The sequence below is a fragment of the Carassius auratus genome, chromosome 9 (assembly GCF_003368295.1).
Source record: "Carassius auratus strain Wakin chromosome 9, ASM336829v1, whole genome shotgun sequence".
NCBI classification, from domain to species: Eukaryota; Metazoa; Chordata; class Actinopteri; order Cypriniformes; family Cyprinidae; genus Carassius; species Carassius auratus.
Genome location: NC_039251.1, coordinates 2,760,168 through 2,780,339, shown reverse-complemented (window position 1 = coordinate 2,780,339; position 20,172 = coordinate 2,760,168). Strand labels below are relative to the sequence as shown.

The window sequence follows — 20,172 nt, the reverse complement described above, 5'->3', positions numbered from 1 at the left end:
ACACACACACACACACACACACATATATATATATATATATATATATATATATATATATATATATATATAATCATTGGTTTTGTCACCAGCAACAACACTCTAGAAGTGACGTAAAATATATATATATATATATATATTAGCAAAATTGACTTCATTTGTTTAATATATGCTTTTTGGGAAATGTTCTAGCTTTCTAAGAAATGTGTGTTTGCACTATTGTAAAACATTTCTTGAATTAAAAAAAAAACAACAATAACATACAACAACAACAACATAATATTCGTTATATTAATGTTTTTGTCTAACGTAGTATTTGAAGATTTAAACAATACAGATAACAATAATAATAAAATACAGTTTCATGTATTTGTCTCATGTATTGTGTGCTCGTCGGCCGGTGGCAATTTGAAATGGAATGAAGACCATTCACGGCCATAGTGATTCACGGCAGAATCCAAGTATAGGTCTCTGCAGGAAAGTAATGGGAGTTACTAGATCAAGGTGTTTTTACACCATGATACATGATTGGTTTATGTAATAGTGACGTTAGGTTTAGGGGTGGGATTGGGTAAGGGGGATCACTTAGATTGCATGATTCAGAAACACCCAGCAGTTTGAAAATACCCACATGGTGATAAACGCCCACTTTTGCTCTGCAGAGACCTAAGTTTCGCAGAATCACAGGAGTCGAACATGTACTGTTGACAATTTTGTCCTACTACAACGTTTAAATTTTTACATTTCATGGTTTGCAGATGATGGGCGATTTGGGCGATAGCCTCCTTTATTGTCCCCAGAGGGATATCTGCCTTGAGTTCAAATGCTTCACACATAACACTTGACATATTGTTTTATCATACAGCTGATCTATACTTACAATAAAAAACAACATAAACAAAGTGATATGTAGTCAGACTAAAGCCAGGGTTGCCAACTCTTATGCTTTCAGCATCAATCTCACGCTTAAGTCCAAGCGTGAGTGTCACGCCAGATGCGTGAGAGTTGGCAACCCTGCTGAAGCACGTCACACAGTAACAATCTATTGCTCATGTTTCACAAACAGTGACGAGCAACACACAACCATTTGCGTTATATCATGAAGTTATTGCACAACCAGCCTCAAACAACATTATTTAAAGTTTTAATTGAGCTACTGTAGGTCCAAATAGGGCTATAGTTTAGATATGTTACATTTAGATTGGGGTACCTATATCTTCTGCCAGAGGATAAGAACTCATACTTGGTATGGAGAATAAAGATGGATCAGACCCCATTATTTATGCTTGCCTGGAGAGACTGGTTTCTATTCCTCTCCACAATCTTCATATTAAAATACTCTGTAATGCAGCCTTGTATAATATAAAACCCTCTGATTCACCATGAGTGTTTGCTCTAAATGATTACACCCACTTTCAACATGGGCCTTCTAGCCAAAGGTATTGTCCATATACACACCAATAGGCGCAGAGCTGATGGATTGGTTCAACATTTATGACATCTGATACCTTCTGACCCATGTCACGACCCTTTCATCAGCTTGTGAAATGGTTAAATGAGATGTGTGAGTTGCCAAGTCAAGTCACCTTTATTTATATAGCACTTTAAACAAAAAAGATTGCGTCAAAGCAACTGAACCAACTCTTGTTGATGCTATATTTTTCGTCACTGTATTGAATAAATACCTGGGGTTGTTTGTTTTCTTCTTTCTGGACAATCCCAGAGTTTAAGGTCCCGTTGTCATGGTATCCTCCAGGAGGAGGACCAGCACCACCGTCCGCCGCGATGTTCCTGCGGACTCCCGCCGCTGGAAGTATAGGATTTGGAATGTCTTTGTGCTCCATGGTTGGCTTTACTATGCTGATAGTGGACTGTGGGGCGCAACTCCTCACAGTCCCGATTTTATTTCAGAGTGACCTTCTCTTAGACAGGTTTCCATCCAAGGCTATGAGCCCTATCTGCCCATGCTATTTGACCCCTAGCTGGGGGCAGTGGTTGGCAGATGCCAGGGCGTATCCACACGCCGGTGGGCCTGCACGTCGTGCCTCTGGGGCCCACTGCTGCTCCGAGATCCCCTGCAGATTAGCCTGGGGTCTCGCGGCACCCAGTATCTGTGTGTGGCCACGTGGAGGCACTGCAGGAGTCTTGGTGGTAGAGAGGCTGTGTACCGGCAGGAGGAGGCTTACGCACTCGGCTCCTCTTATTCACCTCCACTAGGGGGGCTAGCCGGTGGCAGTAGCTGAAAGCAGAGAGTAGCAGGCAGGAGCAACATGCAGCACACAACATGCAACATGCACTGACAACAAGGACTTCTACGCACTACTGCACGTGACGCATCACACACACCCTGTGCAAGCACAACACACTAAGCCAGCATTAGGGGGGTGGTCTCATTTAAAATAATGTAATCATCAGGTTTTAGCCAGGTTTCTGTCAAACAGAGCACATCTAGATTATGATCAGTGATCATATTATTTACAGAAAGTGTTTTCGTAGAAAGGGATCTGATATTCAGTAAGCCAAGCTTTATCATTTGTTTATTCGTATTGCATTTGTTTTTTATTTGTTGAACCTAAATTAAATTGTTACTCTTAACTTGGTTTGGACGTTTTTTGTATTTTCTAGTTTGGGGAACAGACACAGTCTCTATAGTGTGATATCTAGGTGAAAGAGTCTCTATGTGCTGAGTAATAACTGACCTCTGTGATGTGAGGCAGCTAGCAGACGGTCGGTTTAGTCAGTCTGTCTGCTTCCTTGTGTCTGTGTGCAGAAGGCTGAGCAAGAAGTGTGCCAAAAATTGAATAATTTAATGTGATTTTAAATCAAAGTCTCACACATAAATATGCTCATGTTTTTTTTTCCCCTGTAGTCTCTGCTATTAATATTTATCAACCACAATATTAGAAAATTAAATAACATGTATGAAAAAAAAAATGCTTCTGTTTGTATGGTTTATTTTTTGTTTTTCAAACAGTACAAGTTAAAACAAATGCAAATTAGTCAAACGAGCTATTAGGCTGTATTTTTAAACACTCAACTGTAGGTTTTTCATATAGTCAGGAAATGTAGTTATTAAAGCAAATCTTGAAGTAATTCAGTGAGGCTTCCCTATTAAACATCCAAATTCTGAAAAATTTAATTGTGTGTATATAATAACCACTATTGTGTATATAATTAAGTCACATTTTCAAGTTTTGGGCCAGTTTTTGCATTTGTTGAACCTCTATGTACTTTCACTGCACATGAGAAGCAGCTGATAAAGTCCTGTCAAGGATGCTTTCAGAGACCATTTGTAGCATTAGATGATGCAAGAGTCCAACTTCAGAAAAAAAATGGGTTTGTGTGTCAAGGTAAAACTGTCAGAAAACTCAGATTTGCCACAGCAGATGACATTAGTGGAATTATGTTTATTATTATTATTACAATGCACATATTTACACCTTCCTGCAAACTTTTCCGCACAGTTTTGTTCTACCATAAACAGAAGATTACTATTGGAAAAACAGTTACTTAAATTAATTACATTCATTATTGTTGTAATGTCACATGTAGATATGATGAATACTATTATTCAAGCATATCTGACACACAAACAGTGTTTCCTCCATGTTGATTTGACCGTGGTGGCCCCCCACAGCAACATTTCTGACCCCCTACGGTATCAGAAATAGGGCTGCATTGTTAGAGTGGGAGAAAAAATAAACAAAATAAAAAATAAAAAGGAAACTGCAACAAAAATGACTTAATGCTCATTTCTCACTTGAGAGCTCATCAAACTCATCTGACAATTCAGAGTCACTGTCGTATCCATCCCAATCATTCTGGAAGTCCATACTTGTTCCAGTCAAAACTTTAGCATAACAGTCTCTTGCATGCTTCATCATTCTGGTGACTTCTTGCTTCTTTCTCAAAGTTAAGCTGAGGAAACCCTTGATCCCTTCTTCATTTAGATCCCACAGCTCACCTTGTAAAACAAACATTATCAGAAAAAAAAAATTCCAATGTACAGTATAGTATTTCAACGCATTACTTAATGTGTACTTTTCAATGCCTCACTGGAAAGCTGGCATGACATCTCCTTGAGTGTGTCTGCACGAGTGGAGAGAGATTTCCAATGCTTTGCCATCTCAGAAAGAACAATCTTCTTCTCCTCCTCAAGTCTCCTGACAGCCATCACAACATCAAACGCCTTCCTCTTGGTTTTCAAATCTACAGCGTCTGGGATACAGTCGTGGAAAATAAGTCAATTATAAGTATGATTATTTTTCAAAGAATTTCTGAGATAATCTGGGATAAGGCATAATTATTTTTTTGCTACTGTGAATTAAACAAAATTGTCAACAGATTTGTGTACATACCACCATGTGAAAGTTGCCATGGCCAAACTGTCTCGTCAGAGAGAATGATGTCAAAGGCGATTCTTTCTGTATCTGGAACCATACTGTTGTATTTTTCAACAACAGAGCTAAGAATGGCCTTCTCCTCTCTGATTTTGCGCCGGATCCGGGCCCGACCTTTGCTGCCATCGGTGTCTTTGTAAAGGCGCTGGGACCTTCTTTTAATGCTGGCCACCAGCACCTCTATTCTATTGATCACTGCGTCAAGATCGGCATTCTTTTGGGATGTTGTTGCTGAGAAGAAAAAAAAAAAAAGTGTAATCATTTCACATTTTCATGGCAGTAACTGAAACGCTATAATGAAGTCATAAGGATGATCCCTCTTTGCTTTTTTTTTCCCCCTTTATAAAAAAAAACACAGCTCCTAGAGGAAGGACATGCGAGTCTCAATCATTTCATATTTATTAGCGTGTATAGGAAGTATGTAACAGGGTACCAAAGAAAATTACAACGTAGCCAAGATGGGATCCACTAACTGCAAGAAATGTCCAAACTTCTGGACTGTGCACCATTCAGGTACTTTCAGGGTACTTTGTTTTGACATAATTTCCAGTGTGAATAGTGTATAGTACATACTAAAATTTGGCATTTTTATTGCATAAGTACATGACCAAAAAAACAGTGTATGTATGATTTCATTTTAAAACAATAATTACTTGCAGAAGCATGTCTCCCATTATTCTGCAGAACTGAGACATTGAAGTAATAGTATAACTCTCACCTTCTGCCCACTCCTTAATATCAGTGACCCAGCCCTCAACTTCAACCTGTGTCACTGCCAGCTGGATTCTCATGCTTTCCAGGTCCTGAAGTTGGCTTTCCAGACGTTTTGTGGCCTTCAAATAACAAAAAAAGGAAACGAAAGTAGAAAAATGTTATACCTACAAAAATATACAATAGAAGGTATTTACAATATAAGAAAATAACAATACTCATCTCTACCTTCTGATATCGGCAGGCAAGTGAAGTAGCCAAGTTATTAAACTTTTGCTGATTCCAGCGCATGGCCATCAATGTAAGCTTGTCAGTACGTCCTACAAAAAAAATAAAATAAAAAATAAAATAAAAAAACACAACACCACATGTCCCTCACTGGCTACAATTTTCTTGAAACACTTTCAGTCTAGTGCAGTGTGTGGTTACCTTACCTGCTTTGGACATGTGCTTCGTGGTCACAGCAATCCTAGAGAGGAAGGCGTTACACTGCTCAACCTCCTCGCCAAGTGTCAATCCGGCCCCTTGCTGGTAAGCTCCACTCCATTTAACCTATTGAAGAAAATACTTAAAAGCTGCCAACATTCCTTTGCAGGTGTTTAGGGACAGTCAATGACATTGTAATGTTTTCTTACCTCGCATTTAAAATCATGGGCTTTGGCATGAAACACTGAGAGGAATGGTTTCATGCTCAGAAGGTGCTGGAGCTCCGGGCAGCTTTTTGTGACTTTGTTGAGGTAAGGCCAGTACTTGCAGGTTACATCCATGGCAAAAAAGCTTATTGGCGTATTTGCCAGCTTGTTCTGCAGGTAGAGGGGATAAGCATATATTTCTCCCCTGAACATGTTGAGAGCGGTGAGAAAAACTCCATGTCGACAGACTGCAAGCTCAAGTCCCTCCTCATCAATTTTACTTGAGGATTTCTGAGACGTTTCCCTTGCAGCTGACCACTTCCCTCCACAGACACCTCTTCCAGAGACCTACAAAATGGAAAAAGGTTGTTATAAAAAGTAAGGAATCACCCAAACAATGTCAAGATGTTATTGGTGTTTTTTTTTTTAGAAATATTATAAAACAAGTTTACATGGTTGGTGGTAGAATGAATGTAATCCACAAATCTCTCTACTTCATCATCTTTTGCAATGAAGATGCCATCAAATAAGGCTTTTTCTTCAGATCTAAATGAAAGAAAGATACACATTGACCTTCAATATGACACAGCCAAGGTTACTTTAACAACACTGCAAATTACACACATTTTGAAAGTACCTTGCTGCATTCTTAAAGCGGTAGTGCTTGCGATTTCCATCCACAGAAACAGCAAGCATGTCTGGGGTGCATGCAGGGCAGACAAAATGCTCCTCCCTGCAGATCTTATCCACCTCAAATCTAACAGCCTCCCACTCCAAAAAACTTTTTCTGAAGCTGTCTGCTTTGATCTTCCCAATCTGTTTCAGAACAATAAAACATGCCAACATAATTCACAGTAAACTAAAGTCAGTAAGGTCAAAGGTGACGCCAAATCCTCCACCATCGAGCCTCCAAAGGCAGCTGCTCAGCCCAGTGCATCATTGGAAATCTTTTGGCTCTTTGTATGTCACGGACAGAAAACATCACAACCAAAACATTTTTACATTTAGTGTACGAATTTAGATTTTTTTACAGAGCGGTAGTTTTTACACAAAAATTTGGAATATTAGATGACGTTCTGTCAATGTATCGTGTATAGCTAAATCACTGTGTTTTGATATCATCAACATGCTCCAATTATAATAATCAATGTGTTGATAATGTCACCATAGTCATTCTACAATACACGTTAATACTAGTACTAGTTGTTAGTGATTCCCACCACTAATACTCACACGGCCAAAGCGGAGAGTTCGTTGATCAAGCATTCTTAAAAATGCTTGGCATGACAGTCCTGGTGCTGCCATCTTCAACTCTTCATATGAATAAAACACATCTGTAGAGTCCACTGTGGAAAAGTGAAGGGTAGCAGGCCAGTAGTCATTACGGACTAAGTCATCCACTCCAGGGCTCCATGTGGTTTTGCATGCCTCGCATTTCATCTCAGGCATACTGAGATCATATCGTCCTGGAAAAATCAAGAACACATTGTATTATGCACAACTCTGACAAATTCATTGGGAACTAGAGGTCCCTCCCGCATGTCCCGACACAAAAGACTGCAGCGCGGGACAGGTTTTGAAAGCTCTATGCGGGACTGGCCGGGATGAGACAGGTGTGTTTGCTGGTGCGGGAGAAACAGATGATTCACTGCATTTCCGCAAATTAAATATTTGTGTAAAACAACATACACAAATGAGAAAGTAGTGCATGTAATTATAGTTCAGCTGGATGATATGTTAGGCAGCAATAAAAAAAAGAAGGTGTTTAAGCAGTCTAACTGACAATGTTGTTTACGTGGTTTCAATTCTTTCCCGCTGCTCTATCTGAAACTTGAAATTGAAAGCATGACAGAAGAAGTGGACACCACTGGGCTACTTCAGATGTTCTTGAATTTCTAAAGAAAAGTAGCCTACATTATAATCACCCATATAGTACAGTCATAACCAAGAAACTTAAAATCAGACATCTGGCAGTCTTTCTCAGTTGTCAAATGCATCTTTCGTGAAATAATGCAAAACTGAACATCCCTCCTGCCTATCCTGTGGTCTTTCACAGGCGGGAGATGCACATACGGTTATCGATGCGGATGGGAGCGGGACTTAAACAACACATTGCAGAACGGGACCGAATATTGCAGGAAAGGGGGGGGGGGGGGTGCAGGACTGAAAATCCTGCCCAGCGCAGACCACTATAGGGAACGTTTGAATAGAAATAGATAAGCAGTTTTTTTTTATTCAAATAGGACAATGGAAAGTGTCAGGAAGCAAGTGGGAGAGCCCTATGGGGTGGAATCAGGTTAAAGTCCAACCCAGGTCCCTATGGGCACTTTGCCCAGAATGTGATATGGACACTAGAGCCACTTGATCTGGAATGTTCCCTTAAGTTCATCTTATTCTTACCATTCATTGTAACCACAGCAACAACTTTTCCTGTGTTGACACTCAACGATCCTGGAGAACAACTACATATTTTTTTGGGCATCTCCAACAGCACAATACACACTGAAAGACACATCATATGCAGGGATTAAAGACATGCATCGTACTATGTACTAACTCGGAAGTATTCTGTAATCCTTTTTTTTAATAAATGATTTGAAAAGCTTTAAAGATAAAGTGTGTTTCAGAGAAAGTACTCAAAAGATTCCTGAGAGGCCTATTATACTGTAAAGTTATTTAAATAAACTGAGAATGGGACTAGGGCTGCACAATATATAATTGCGCTTTTTCTGACAGATAAAGCGATTACCATTTCCAATATGATTTTTGAATGTGAATGATTTGATTTAGTTCAATATTCCAAATGTCTCTTTAATTTGTGCCACCTCTGATAGGTAAGCACAGCCAGTGTACAAGACTAACACCCACTGACTGACTGAAGTTCGCCAATCAGAATTTTTGTACCCTTTACGCACTACGCAGACCCACCAACCAGAAGTTGCACAGTCAAGGAGGATGACGTGAATATACAAGTCAAATGTCACAAATGTACCTAAGCATGATTATTTGCAGATTTTACCATTAGGCAGTTGCGTTGGATCATATTGCAATTGTGATTGCATTAATTGTGCAGCCCTAAATGGGACACTCAAAAAAAAGAAAGAAAAAAAAGAAATACAGCTTACCACACTGGGAAAGAGCCCTCTCCACGACACAGGTTGTTGGAGGCAATGGCTGAAAGAATCCAGCTATTGTTGCATCCCTGTTGTGGAATACGTGGTTTCGGTGTATACTGACATCACAATCAGCACAGAAAAATGGTTGTGGTCTGCAGTCACGACAACGGACAGCAGCTGGACTGATGCCACATTGTTGGCAGATCTGAGTTGTCACATTTTGTTGTGCTACCATGGTATTCACCAGACAGGCTCTTTCTTTCTCCCACCTCTCTGAGAGGAGACTTTTTCGAGTAGACCAGTCTGAAGAGGCCCGTGGTGGTGCTGGTGCCGTTTCCTGATCATCCAAGTCATCACCCTGTGAGTGGTTTAGCTCTTCAAGGAAAGTCTCTGTTAAAATAGTACATCATATTTAAAAAAATAATTTCTACACTATCCAAGTATGTAACATGGATGTTGTCGGTTATCCTGTTGCAAAAACATGTAATTTACATTCTAATTATTAGAATCTGTAAACAAAATGAACTGATAGCGACAAAAAAAGAACATACCAACAGTGTCAGGAGGACAGTAGCTGTCCAACATTCTAGGATGAGCACCAGCCTTACGACTGTAGCTGTGACTAGCTGTAGCAGAAAATAAAACCTAAATCAACCTTTACAGCATTACAATTCCAAAGATTTTGACAAGCTCATTTTATTCCACACAATGATACAAACTTTTATCAGCCCAATTACGTTGTCTATACCCCTTTGGTGAGTATGTCATAAAAACTGCATATCTCATACCAGACACATGACTGATTCATGTATTCAATCCCAAGAGGTAAAACAATCTACATCTTCATTTTAGATATATGTGAACAATCACAGGAGTTCTCCTTTAAGTAATATAACTGAAAAATAAAACTGACCCATTTGGTTTCGGGATGACCTTGGTCTGTCATAGACAACATTTCCATCACTGTCTCTCTTCAACCACCTGACAGGTTGATGGCTGGTGGATGGTGCTGCCTCCTGTTCTCCCGACATCTTATTAATGAAATCATCCAAGCTCTGGAGTTCATAATTTAATTCAGAATGTTCAACAAGCTCATCAAGCTCATCAAGGACCTGTTCGAAATTGGAATGGTCACTCATGACGAACAAGGACAAACAAAACAACACTAAAGGGATAGGGGGAAGAGCAAATGAGCAAGAACCACGGAGAACTAGACGGACTAACAACAATTAAATAGACAAACGTGGCTCTTAAAAGTGCCTTTGTTTTTGCTTTTTAATGAAACAGAAGTTTTAAAATAAATGATGAAGGAACAAGGGGACCTGTTGAGAGAAGGGAAAGATAATACATTCAGATTTAAAGATCATGCTACATACAAATACAAATATACTGAAAAACTGAAAGGTTTAAGAACTTGAGAAAATGTTGGTCAAGTTTGCCCATGGTTTGGGATGTGGCGGGGAGGTCTGTGGGTGCTTATAGTATTAGGCCAGAATACTGTAGGGCTGGGTGTTGCCTGAAAACTCACAATACAATAGCTCAAAAGGGATGGACTGATCTTTACAATCATGGCTGATATTGATACCAACCATTCAAAATGCCAGTTTGGCTGATAATCAGTGCCATTTTTTTTAATATGTTTTATAAGTTATTAATTCTACTTTTGTACTAAGGAAAAATATTTCTTTAACTGGTTTATTTCCTTTTCCCTGTGATAATTTTACTGTATATAAATGGGCACAAAACACTTGGCAAAGAAAGAGCAACGACATACAACCACAAGAAGAATCCCAACGCAGAAATACATTATAGCTGCTGTAACACGTTATGTCTCATTATGAAAATCTTACATTCTCTTATGATTGTACCTTACATGATTATATGCGACAAAAAATTAACTTGAATTCAATTAGCTAACTTTGCTAGCCTGCACATTTGGTACAGAAAGCCATTTTTTTAGAATGTTTTCCATTATTTATCGTCATAAGATATGGCCACCTTAAAAAATGTAAAGTTCCTAAACACAACTTCTTGTCCTGATTCAACAGTTTTGATGTGTAAATGTAAGAATAGTATCGATCTTTATTAATTAAGCCTTCTAACATTACTTTACTTACCGAGTGGAAAATCGCAATGGACCTTGGGATAGCCCATACGGTGACGTCAGCGTTATTAATTTAGAGGATTTAATAATAATAATAATAATAATAATAATAATAATAAAAAGATTAATTGAACACAATCGTAGCATCTATATGCATTTATTAAAATCAACAAACCTCTGATAAAAATACGTTATCCAGCATGCTATAGTTAAAGCGGTGTCCTACCAATGATTACTTGCACGCGCCTTGGAGCGTTGTTAAACTCACCTCTGAATGCCGTTTTCCCTGCAGGTGAGCGTTGTTAAACTCATCTCTGAATGCCGTTTTCCCTGCAGGTGAGCGTTGTTAAACTCACCGCTGATGAACGCGCTAAACCTTTGCGGGCGCTTTGATATCAGATTGCGAGGCTTTTTAAACATCAAAAACCCGCTATTTGGGGGCCGCCATTTGACTCACCTTGGCATAGACCATTTTTTGTAACCTGTTCCTTTTTATTTTTATTTATTGTAGTCTAGATCCATACGAGGCAGACAATGGGTTGTGGTGTGCTGAAACAAGACGTCAAATTTCAAAGCTGTTTAGTTCCATAGAAGTCTATCGGACTACCCCCACGTTGAAAAAAGACGTCAAAGGTATACCCAGTGCGTCAAAAAGTGACGCCAGATCCCTTGACCATGCGTCAGACATTTGACGAGTAGCGAGTGAGACTGTGTTGGTGTGACGTACACTTTCTGTAAACTGAGCCAAACATTTTCACTGATTTAGGGTATAGTAAGAATATTTACAGTATTGTGCAAGTTAGTTCATACTTGGATATAATTTTATATGCAATATTACCTTTTCTTTTCATCATCATCTTTAAGAGTTCATGATCATTTCTGTTCAACTTTATTTCTCAGTTGATAAATCCATCCACAATTCATAAAACACAACACATGCAACTTCCTGTCATTGAAATCATTTAAAAATCAAATCGACAGGTTAGAAAAAAAAAGCCTCAGGCCCAAATATTCAGTTATCACTAATGAACTGTTTGACAAACACTTCTTGCTTCGAAGTACAGATCTGAATAAAAAAAAAAAAAAAAAAAAAAAAAAAAAAAAAAAAAAAAATCACAAACAGTCCCCGGAGTCTCAATCTGAATCAACGGAGTCGCGAAAATGCTCCGAAGTGCCGATCTGAATCAACCGAGTCGCGAACATGCTCCGAAGTGTCGATCTGAATCAACCGAGACGCGAAAATGCTCCGAAGTGCCGATCTGAATCAACTGAGTCGCGAACATGCTCCGAGGTGTCGATCTGAATCAACCGAGTCGCGAACAGACTCCGATGTGACAATCTGAAAACTTCGACCAACGAATGTAAAAAATAAATGCGTTTTAATATAGTAAAAATAATTTAGAATGATCTTTCTCTATATTATATTAACAGCCTAACTTTTAACGAGCAATGCACCATAATTTCACCTTTACACTATAAAAAACACTATATTTCAGCCTATATTAATAACCTCTATGTAAATAAAACAGAATACCGTTCTTACCAAATTCATTTAACATGTTATTAAATCATAATTAGTTTTTAAAAACTGACAGGAACTTTCAGAGCTGATTTCAAAGTTACTGCGTTTATAAAACAACTCTATGAAAGACTCACACCACGTATCTAAAAATAAATCGCTATAGTAAAAGAGAAATAATAAGAAGAGTGAAGTTTCCTACCGTTCTGCTGTGTTTGGTCCTCACGCGCGTCTGACGCTCCGCGGCGCGTCTCCGCCCCTCACACGCGCGTTTACAGCGCTAAATTAATCATCTTTGCTAATTATTATACATTTACTTCATTGTCAGCTTCAGGTAATTCATTTATTATTGTTCAATGAACTGTTTGATATATGATGATATGATGATTTATTATTAGAATTATTAATAGTTGTGATGCCAAATATTATTTTGGAATCTGCGATACTTTTTTCCGGATTCTTCGATGTATACTTTTTTTTTTTTAAAGAACAGCGTTTATTAAAAATATAAATCTCTAACAATATTAATCTTTGATTTCACTTCTTATCAATTTAATACATCCTAAAAGAGTTATAAACTTTTGAACTCTATTGTTTATTGTTAGAATAGACTTCTATTTTAAATAAATGCTTTTCTTTTTAACATTTCTTTCATCAAAGAATCCTGAAAGAAGTATCACAGTTTCAGCAGCACAACTCTGATAATAAATCATCATATTATTCTGATTTGTGAAGATCATGTGACACTGAAGACTGGAGGAATGATGTTGACAATCACAGAAATTAAATAAATTTTAATGTATATTAAAATAAAAAAGTTGTTTTACTTCATAATAATATTTCACTTTTTTCCTGTATTTTTGATCAAATAAATGCATGAGTAAACTCCTGTAAAAACAACAACAACAACAACACATAAAAAATCAATCTGATCCCAAACTCTGACCGGTGTGTGTGTGTGTGTTTGTGTATAGCACTTACACACTAATCCCCACAAGAATAAAGATGTTAAATACTCATCTGAGGAGAAAACTATGTTGCATAATAATGAAAGGATGTGTGACGTACACTTTCTGTAAAATGAGCCAAACATTTTCACTGATTTAGGGTAGAGTAAGAATATTTACAGTATTGTGCAAGTTAGTTCATACTTGGATATAATTTTATATGCAATATTACCTTTTCTTTTCATCATCATCTTTAAGAGTTCATAATCATTTCTGTTCAACTTTATTTCTCAGTTGATAAATCCATCCACAATTCATAAAACACAACGCATGCAACTTCCTGTCATTGAAATCATTTAAAAATCAAATCGACAGCTTAGAAAAAAAAAGCCTCAGGCCCAAATATTCAGTTATCACTAATGAACTGTTTGACAAACACTCCTTTCTTCGAAGTACAGATCTGTATTAAAAAAAAAAAAAAAAAAAAAAAAAAAAAAACACAAACAGTCCCCGGAGTATCAATCTGAATCAACGGAGTCGCGAACATGCTCCGAAGTGCCGATCTGAATCAACCGAGTCGCGAACATGCTCCGAAGTGCCGATCTGAATCAACCGAGTCGCGAACATGCTCCGAAGTGTCGATCTGAATCAACCGAGTTGCGAACATGCTCCGAAGTGCCGATCTGAATCAACCGAGTTGCGAACATGCTCCGAAGTGTCGATCTGAATCAACCGAGTCGCGAAAATGCTTCGAAGTGCCGATCTGAATCAACCGAGTCGCGAACATGCTCCGAAGTGTCGATCTGAATCAACCGAGACGCGAACATGCTCCGAAGTGCCGATCTGAATCAACCGAGTCGCGAACATGCTCCGAAGTGCCGATCTGTATCAACCGAGTCGCGAACATGCTCCGAAGTGCCGATCTGAATCAACCGAGTCGCGAACATGCTCCGAAGTGCCGATCTAAATCAACCGAGTCGCGAACAGGCTCCGAAGTCCCGATCTGAAAACCTCGACCAAAGACTGTAAAAAATAACTCTATTTCTCTAATAACTCTACAACTCTATGAAAGACCACGTATCTAAAAATAAATCGCTATAACCGAGTCGCGAAAATGCTCCGAAGTCTCAATCTGAATCAACCAAGACGCGAACATGCTCCGAAGTGCCGATCTGAATCAACCGAGTCGCGAACAGGCTCCGAAGTCCCGATCTGAAAACTTCGACCAAAGAATGTAAAAAATAACTCTATTTCTCTAATAACTCTACAACCCTATGAAAGACTCAGACCACGTATCTAAAAATAAATCGCTATAGTAAAAGAGAAATGATAAGAGGAGTGAAGTTTCCTACCGTTCTGCTGTGTTTGGTCCTCACGCGCGTCTCCGCCCCATCACACGCGCGTTTACAGCGCTAAATTAATCATCTTTGCTAATTATTATACATTTACTTCATTGTCAGCTTCAGGTAATTCCTTTATTATTGTTCATTGAACTGTTTGATACAAAAATGGTTGTATTTCAGTAATAATTCAAAATTATCCAAATAAAATATATAAAATAATGGTTTATATTTTAATATCCTTTAAAATATAATTTATTACTGTGATGTGCAGCTGTATTTTCAGCATCATTCCTCCAGTCTTCAGTGTCACATGATCTTCAGAAATCAGTCTAATATGTTGATTTATTATTAGAATTATTAATAGTTGTGATGCCAAATATTATTTTGGAATCTGCGATACTTTTTTCCGGATTCTTCGATGTATACTTTTTTTTTTAAAGAACAGCGTTTATTAAAAATATAAATCTCTTCTAACAATATTAATCTTTGATTTCACTTCTTATCAATTTAATACATCCTAAAAGAGTTATACATTTTTGAACTCTATTGTTTATTGTTAGAAAAGACTTCTGTTTTAAATAAATGCTTTTCTTTTTAACATTTCTTTCAATCAAAGAATCCTGAAAGAAGTATCACAGTTTCAGCAGCACAACTCTGATAATAAATCATCATATTATTCTGATTTGTGAAGATCATGTGACACTGAACACTGGAGGAACGATGCTGACAATCACAGAAATAAAATAGATTTTAATGTATATTAAAATAAAAAAGTTGTTTTACTTCATAATAATATTTCACTTTTTTCCTGTATTTTTGATCAAATAAATGCAGTTTTGACGAGTAAACTCCAACAACAACAACATTTCTCAGTTGATAAATCCATCCACAATTCATAAAACACAACACATGCAACTTCCTGTCATTGAAATCATTTAAAAATCAAATCGACAGCTTAGAAAAAAAAAGCCTCAGGCCCAAATATTCAGTTATCACTAATGAACTGTTTGACAAACACTTCTTGCTTCGAAGTACAGATCTGAATTTAAAAAAAAATAATAATAATCACAAACAGTCCCCGGAGTCTCAATCTGAATCAACGGAGTCGCGAACATGCTCCGAAGTGCCGATCTGAATCAACCGAGTCGCGAAAATGCTCCGAAGTGCCGATCTGAATCAACCGAGTCGCGAACATGCTCCGAAGTGTCGATCTGAATCAACCGAGTCGCGAACATGCTCCGAAGTGCCGATCTGAATCAACCGAGTCGCGAACATGCTCCGAAGGGCCGATCTAAATCAACCGAGTCGCGAACATGCTCCGAAGTGCCGATCTGAATCAACCGAGTCGCGAACAGGCTCCGAATTGACAATCTGAATCAACCGAGTCGCGAACAGGTTCCGAAGTGCCGATCTGAATCAACAGATTCGCGAAAAGGCTCCGAAGTGCCGATCTGAATCAACCGAGTCGCGAACAGGCTCCGAAGTCCCGATCTGAAAACGTCGACCAAAGAATGTAAAAAATAACTCTATTTCTCTAATAACTCTACAACTCTATGAAAGACTCAGACCACGTATCTAAAAATAAATCGCTATAGTAAAAGAGAAATAATAAGAAGAGTGAAGTTTCCTACCGTTCTGCTGTGTTTGGTCTTCACGCGCGTCTCCGCCCCATCACACGCGCGTTTACAGCGCTAAATTAATCATCTCTGCTAATTATTATACATTTACTTCATTGTCAGCTTCAGGTAATTCATTTATTATTGTTCAATAAACTGTTTGATACAAAAAAAGGTTGTATTTCAGTAATAATTCAAAATTATCAAAATAAAATATATAAAATAATGGTTTATATTTTAATATCCTTTAAAATATAATTTCTGTGATGTGCAGCTGTATTTTCAGCATCATTCCTCCAGTCTTCAGTGTCACATGATCTTCAGAAATCAGTCTAATATTATGATTTATTATTAGAATTATTAATAGTTGTGATGCCAAATATTATTTTGGAATCTGTGATACTTTTTATCGGATTCTTCGATGTATACTTTTTTTTTTTAAAGAACAGCGTTTATTCAAAATATAAATCTCTTCTAACAATATTAATCTTTGATTTCACTTCTTATCAATTTAATACATCCTAAAAGAGTTATAAACTTTTGAACTCTATTGTTTATTGTTAGAAAAGACTTCTATTTTAAATAAATTATCTTCTTTTTAACATTTCAATCATCAAAGAATCCTGAAAGAAGTATCACAGTTTCAGCAGCACAACTCTGACAATAAATCATCATATCATTCTGATTTGTGAAGATCATGTGACACTGAACACTGGAGGAATGATGCTGACAATCACAGAAATAAAATATATTTTAATGTATATTAAAATAAAAAAGTTGTTTTACTTCATAATAATATTTCACTTTTTTCCTGTATTTTTGATCAAATAAATGCAGTTTTGACGAGTAAACTCCAACAACAACAACAACAACACATAAAAAATCAATCTGATCCCAAACTCTGACCGGTGTGTGTGTGTGTGTGTGTTTGTGTATAGCACTTACACACTAATCCCCACAAGAATAAAGATGTTAAATACTCATCTGAGGAGAAAACTATGTTGCATAATAATGAAAGGATGTGTGACGTACACTTTCTGTAAACTGAGCCAAACATTTTCACTGATTTAGGGTAGAGTAAGAATATTTAAAGTATTGCGCAAGTTAGTTCATACTTGGATATAATTTTATATGCAATATTACCTTTTCTTTTCATCATCATCTTTAAGAGTTCATGATCATTTCTGTTCAACTTTATTTCTCAGTTGATAAATCCATCCACAATTCATAAAACACAACACATGCAACTTCCTGTCATTGAAATAATTTAAAAATCAAATCGACAGGTTAGAAAAAAAAAGCCTCAGGCCCAAATATTCAGTTATCACTAATGAGCTGTTTGACAAACACTTCTTGCTTCGAAGTACAGATCTGAATTAAAAAAAAAAATAAAATAAAAAAAAATAATCACAAACAGTCCCCGGAGTCTCAATCTGAATCAACGGAGTAGCGAACATGCTCCGAAGTGCCGATCTGAATCAACCGGGTCGCGAAAATGCTCCGAAGTGCCGATCTGAATCAACCGAGTCGCGAACATGCTCCGAAGTGCCGATCTGAATCAACCGAGTCGCGAAAATGCTCCGAAGTGTCGATCTGAATCAACCGAGACGCGAACATGCTCCGAAGTGTCGATCTGAATCAACCGAGTCGCGAACATGCTCCGAAGTGCCGATCTGAATCAACCGAGTCGCGAACAGGCTCCGAAGTCCCGATCTAAAAAGTTCGACCAAAGAATGTGTAACGAGTATTTAACCCGTCTTGTAGGGGAAAATGTATTAGTGCTGCCACGGAAGACTGAATAACGAAAAGATCTTAGTCCCCGCTTCCAGTGCTTTTAATCTCATTACACACTAATTGTATGTATGTTGTGTTCTACTTTATTGGAATGTACAGACCGACGAGGGTAGGCTTCAGCTTAAGTAATGTCACTGGCTTCCTGAAGTAAAAGTAAGGGTGTGAGAAAAATCTAATATACTCCTCCCTCCTCTGGTCTAATAAAGTAGCTGAGATGCCCCTACTCCTTGACAGCTCTAAACAAAAAGAAATACAATGAGGTAAGTATGAAAATTAAACAATATTTATTATCTGTGTCTTTTCTTCTTTGTAATCAAGTGTTAATTAAGGGTTACTAAAATAAAATAGAGTAAATAAAATAAATTAAAAAAAAAAAATGCATGGACTTTGTGTTTTCTTTCAAACTCACTACAGCCCAGTCACTTTCAATGTAAAAACTCTAAACTTTTTACTTGTACAAAGATAAACCTCACTTCAAAATTAAATAAAAAACACTTTTGTAAACACCACTTATGATGAATTTTAAGTTTTCAAAATGATCAAGCTCAACTGATCAGACAATTACATTTGAGGAGAAAAAACAACATCAATATATACGATGCAATTTCACATCTGGAAGAGCACTCACGTGAAATGTCTCTTTATGTACTCACTCAGTTCACTTTAAGTTCTGTGATTCAACCGAACTCTCACAGTTCAAAGTTCCTCGGATCAAAAAAAAAAATATATAAAAAAAATAAGGAAATGAAATGAGTTGTCTTGACGTAGCGTGCGTTGAAATTATCTTGAGATTTCGTAGCAATGTCACCCAAGCTCAATGAAATGTCCCACAAAAAAAAAAAAATTAAATCAAAAATGAGTCGAAAGCGAATGAATCAAACTGAGGTGAATCAAAATGAAATGAACCAACAGGGATGTATTAAACTGCGATACACCACTGAGATGTCAAACTAAGATGTCGTTGGATGGCAGGGTAACACAAAATAGTCTTAAACTCAAATTTTCTGAAGAAAAAACCCCCGATGTTCAGCACCAACTGCAGACAGAAATTTGCAACCCACGTCCGATAACACGTACCATGCGCGTGACCAAACTTCCTGAAACGTTAGTTTGTACGAGCGTTTCAAGATGGAAGAAGTCCAAAACTTTAACAAAAATATGGAGAAAAAAATAAAATCTCTTCAATCGTCACTAATCAAGCTGAACTTGTGCTTTAAATACACTCACAGTTCTTATAGCCTTCACAAACATTACTGCGTCGCTCCAGCAGTCCAACGCAATGCGATTCACAGATCGAACTCACAAAAAAACTACGAGACGCGAGGCACAGCTCACAAAAATTACTTGATGTTGTCCTTTATTCGATCTAAGCCCCGATTAACTTTCGTTTAAGTCACTTTATCGGACGAGCTTCTCAAATACAACACTCACTTTTTCCGTGCGTCACCATACAACCCCGTTCTTCTTCTCCTCTCTCACTCTCAACCCCCGAAAACCAATCCACCCTTCTAAATAAAAGTCCCCCAAAATTATAATGATTTTTTAGATAATATATACCCGTTACACCTGTTCTCATGGCATTTTTTTTTATGCTTTATTAATTCAATGCCACGAGAACATGAGGTATTACATATTCACATAATCAAATAAACATTAGCTGCCAGAGAAAAGAGAGCGAGAGAGAAAAAGAGAGGGACTGTTCTCATGGCTTAATCGGCGTGTCCTTAGAGCGATTGCATGCTCTAGCTGCGTATTGCTCCAGCTGTATGAACAGATGAATAAATGCTGCTGCAAATATGCTTAATATTCATTCCTGCAACCGATGCAAAACCATGTTAACCACCAGGCAACATACACAGCGATATGGATTAAAAAAGCATTCACTTATCTTAGACGCAGATTTCAGATGTTCTGAAACAAACTGCAAAAGTTCGATTTGCAAGACCGATGCAACAGTTTGATTTGCAAGCAGCGAAGCGATGGAGAGACACTG

General features: G+C 37.6%; 2 protein-coding genes across 5 annotated transcripts in view; both read right to left on the bottom strand.

Moving 5' to 3' along the window:
• Nucleotides 1-20,172, bottom strand: part of LOC113109173 (NACHT, LRR and PYD domains-containing protein 12-like) — a 1,059,377-nt gene that overhangs the window by 678,926 nt on the left and 360,279 nt on the right. The window lies entirely within an intron of this gene.
• Nucleotides 3,386-20,163, bottom strand: LOC113109182 (uncharacterized). Of its 3 annotated transcripts, XM_026272829.1 has the most exons (15): nt 19,611-20,163; nt 9,770-9,968; nt 9,408-9,482; nt 8,866-9,246; nt 8,141-8,242; nt 6,974-7,206; nt 6,378-6,556; nt 6,193-6,286; nt 5,744-6,088; nt 5,543-5,660; nt 5,337-5,428; nt 5,116-5,230; nt 4,356-4,628; nt 4,039-4,215; nt 3,386-3,961 (listed from the first exon to the last, which is right to left on the bottom strand). In XM_026272829.1, the coding sequence occupies exons 2-15, from the start codon at nt 9,885-9,887 to the stop codon at nt 3,747-3,749; spliced, it is 2,517 nt and encodes an 838-aa protein (XP_026128614.1). In that variant the 5' UTR covers nt 9,888-9,968; nt 19,611-20,163; the 3' UTR covers nt 3,386-3,746. The 3 variants fall into 3 exon arrangements, with proteins under 3 accessions (XP_026128614.1, XP_026128611.1, XP_026128612.1); XM_026272826.1 differs by lacking the exon at nt 19,611-20,163 and having other exon boundaries at nt 9,770-11,681; XM_026272827.1 differs by lacking the exon at nt 19,611-20,163 and having other exon boundaries at nt 4,054-4,215; nt 9,770-11,681.

Bases quoted from the DNA above. Each gene is read 5' to 3' on its own strand.
- LOC113109182 (XM_026272826.1), bottom strand. From the start codon at position 9,995: ATGAGTGACCATTCCAATTTCGAACAGGTCCTTGATGAGCTTGATGAG. The intron at 8,243-8,865 runs GTAAGCTGTATT...TGTGTCTTTCAG, and splicing joins GAGGGCTCTTTCCCAGTGTG to TGTGTATTGTGCTGTTGGAG. The intron at 6,557-6,973 runs GTGAGTATTAGT...GTTCTGAAACAG, and splicing joins GAACTCTCCGCTTTGGCCGT to ATTGGGAAGATCAAAGCAGA.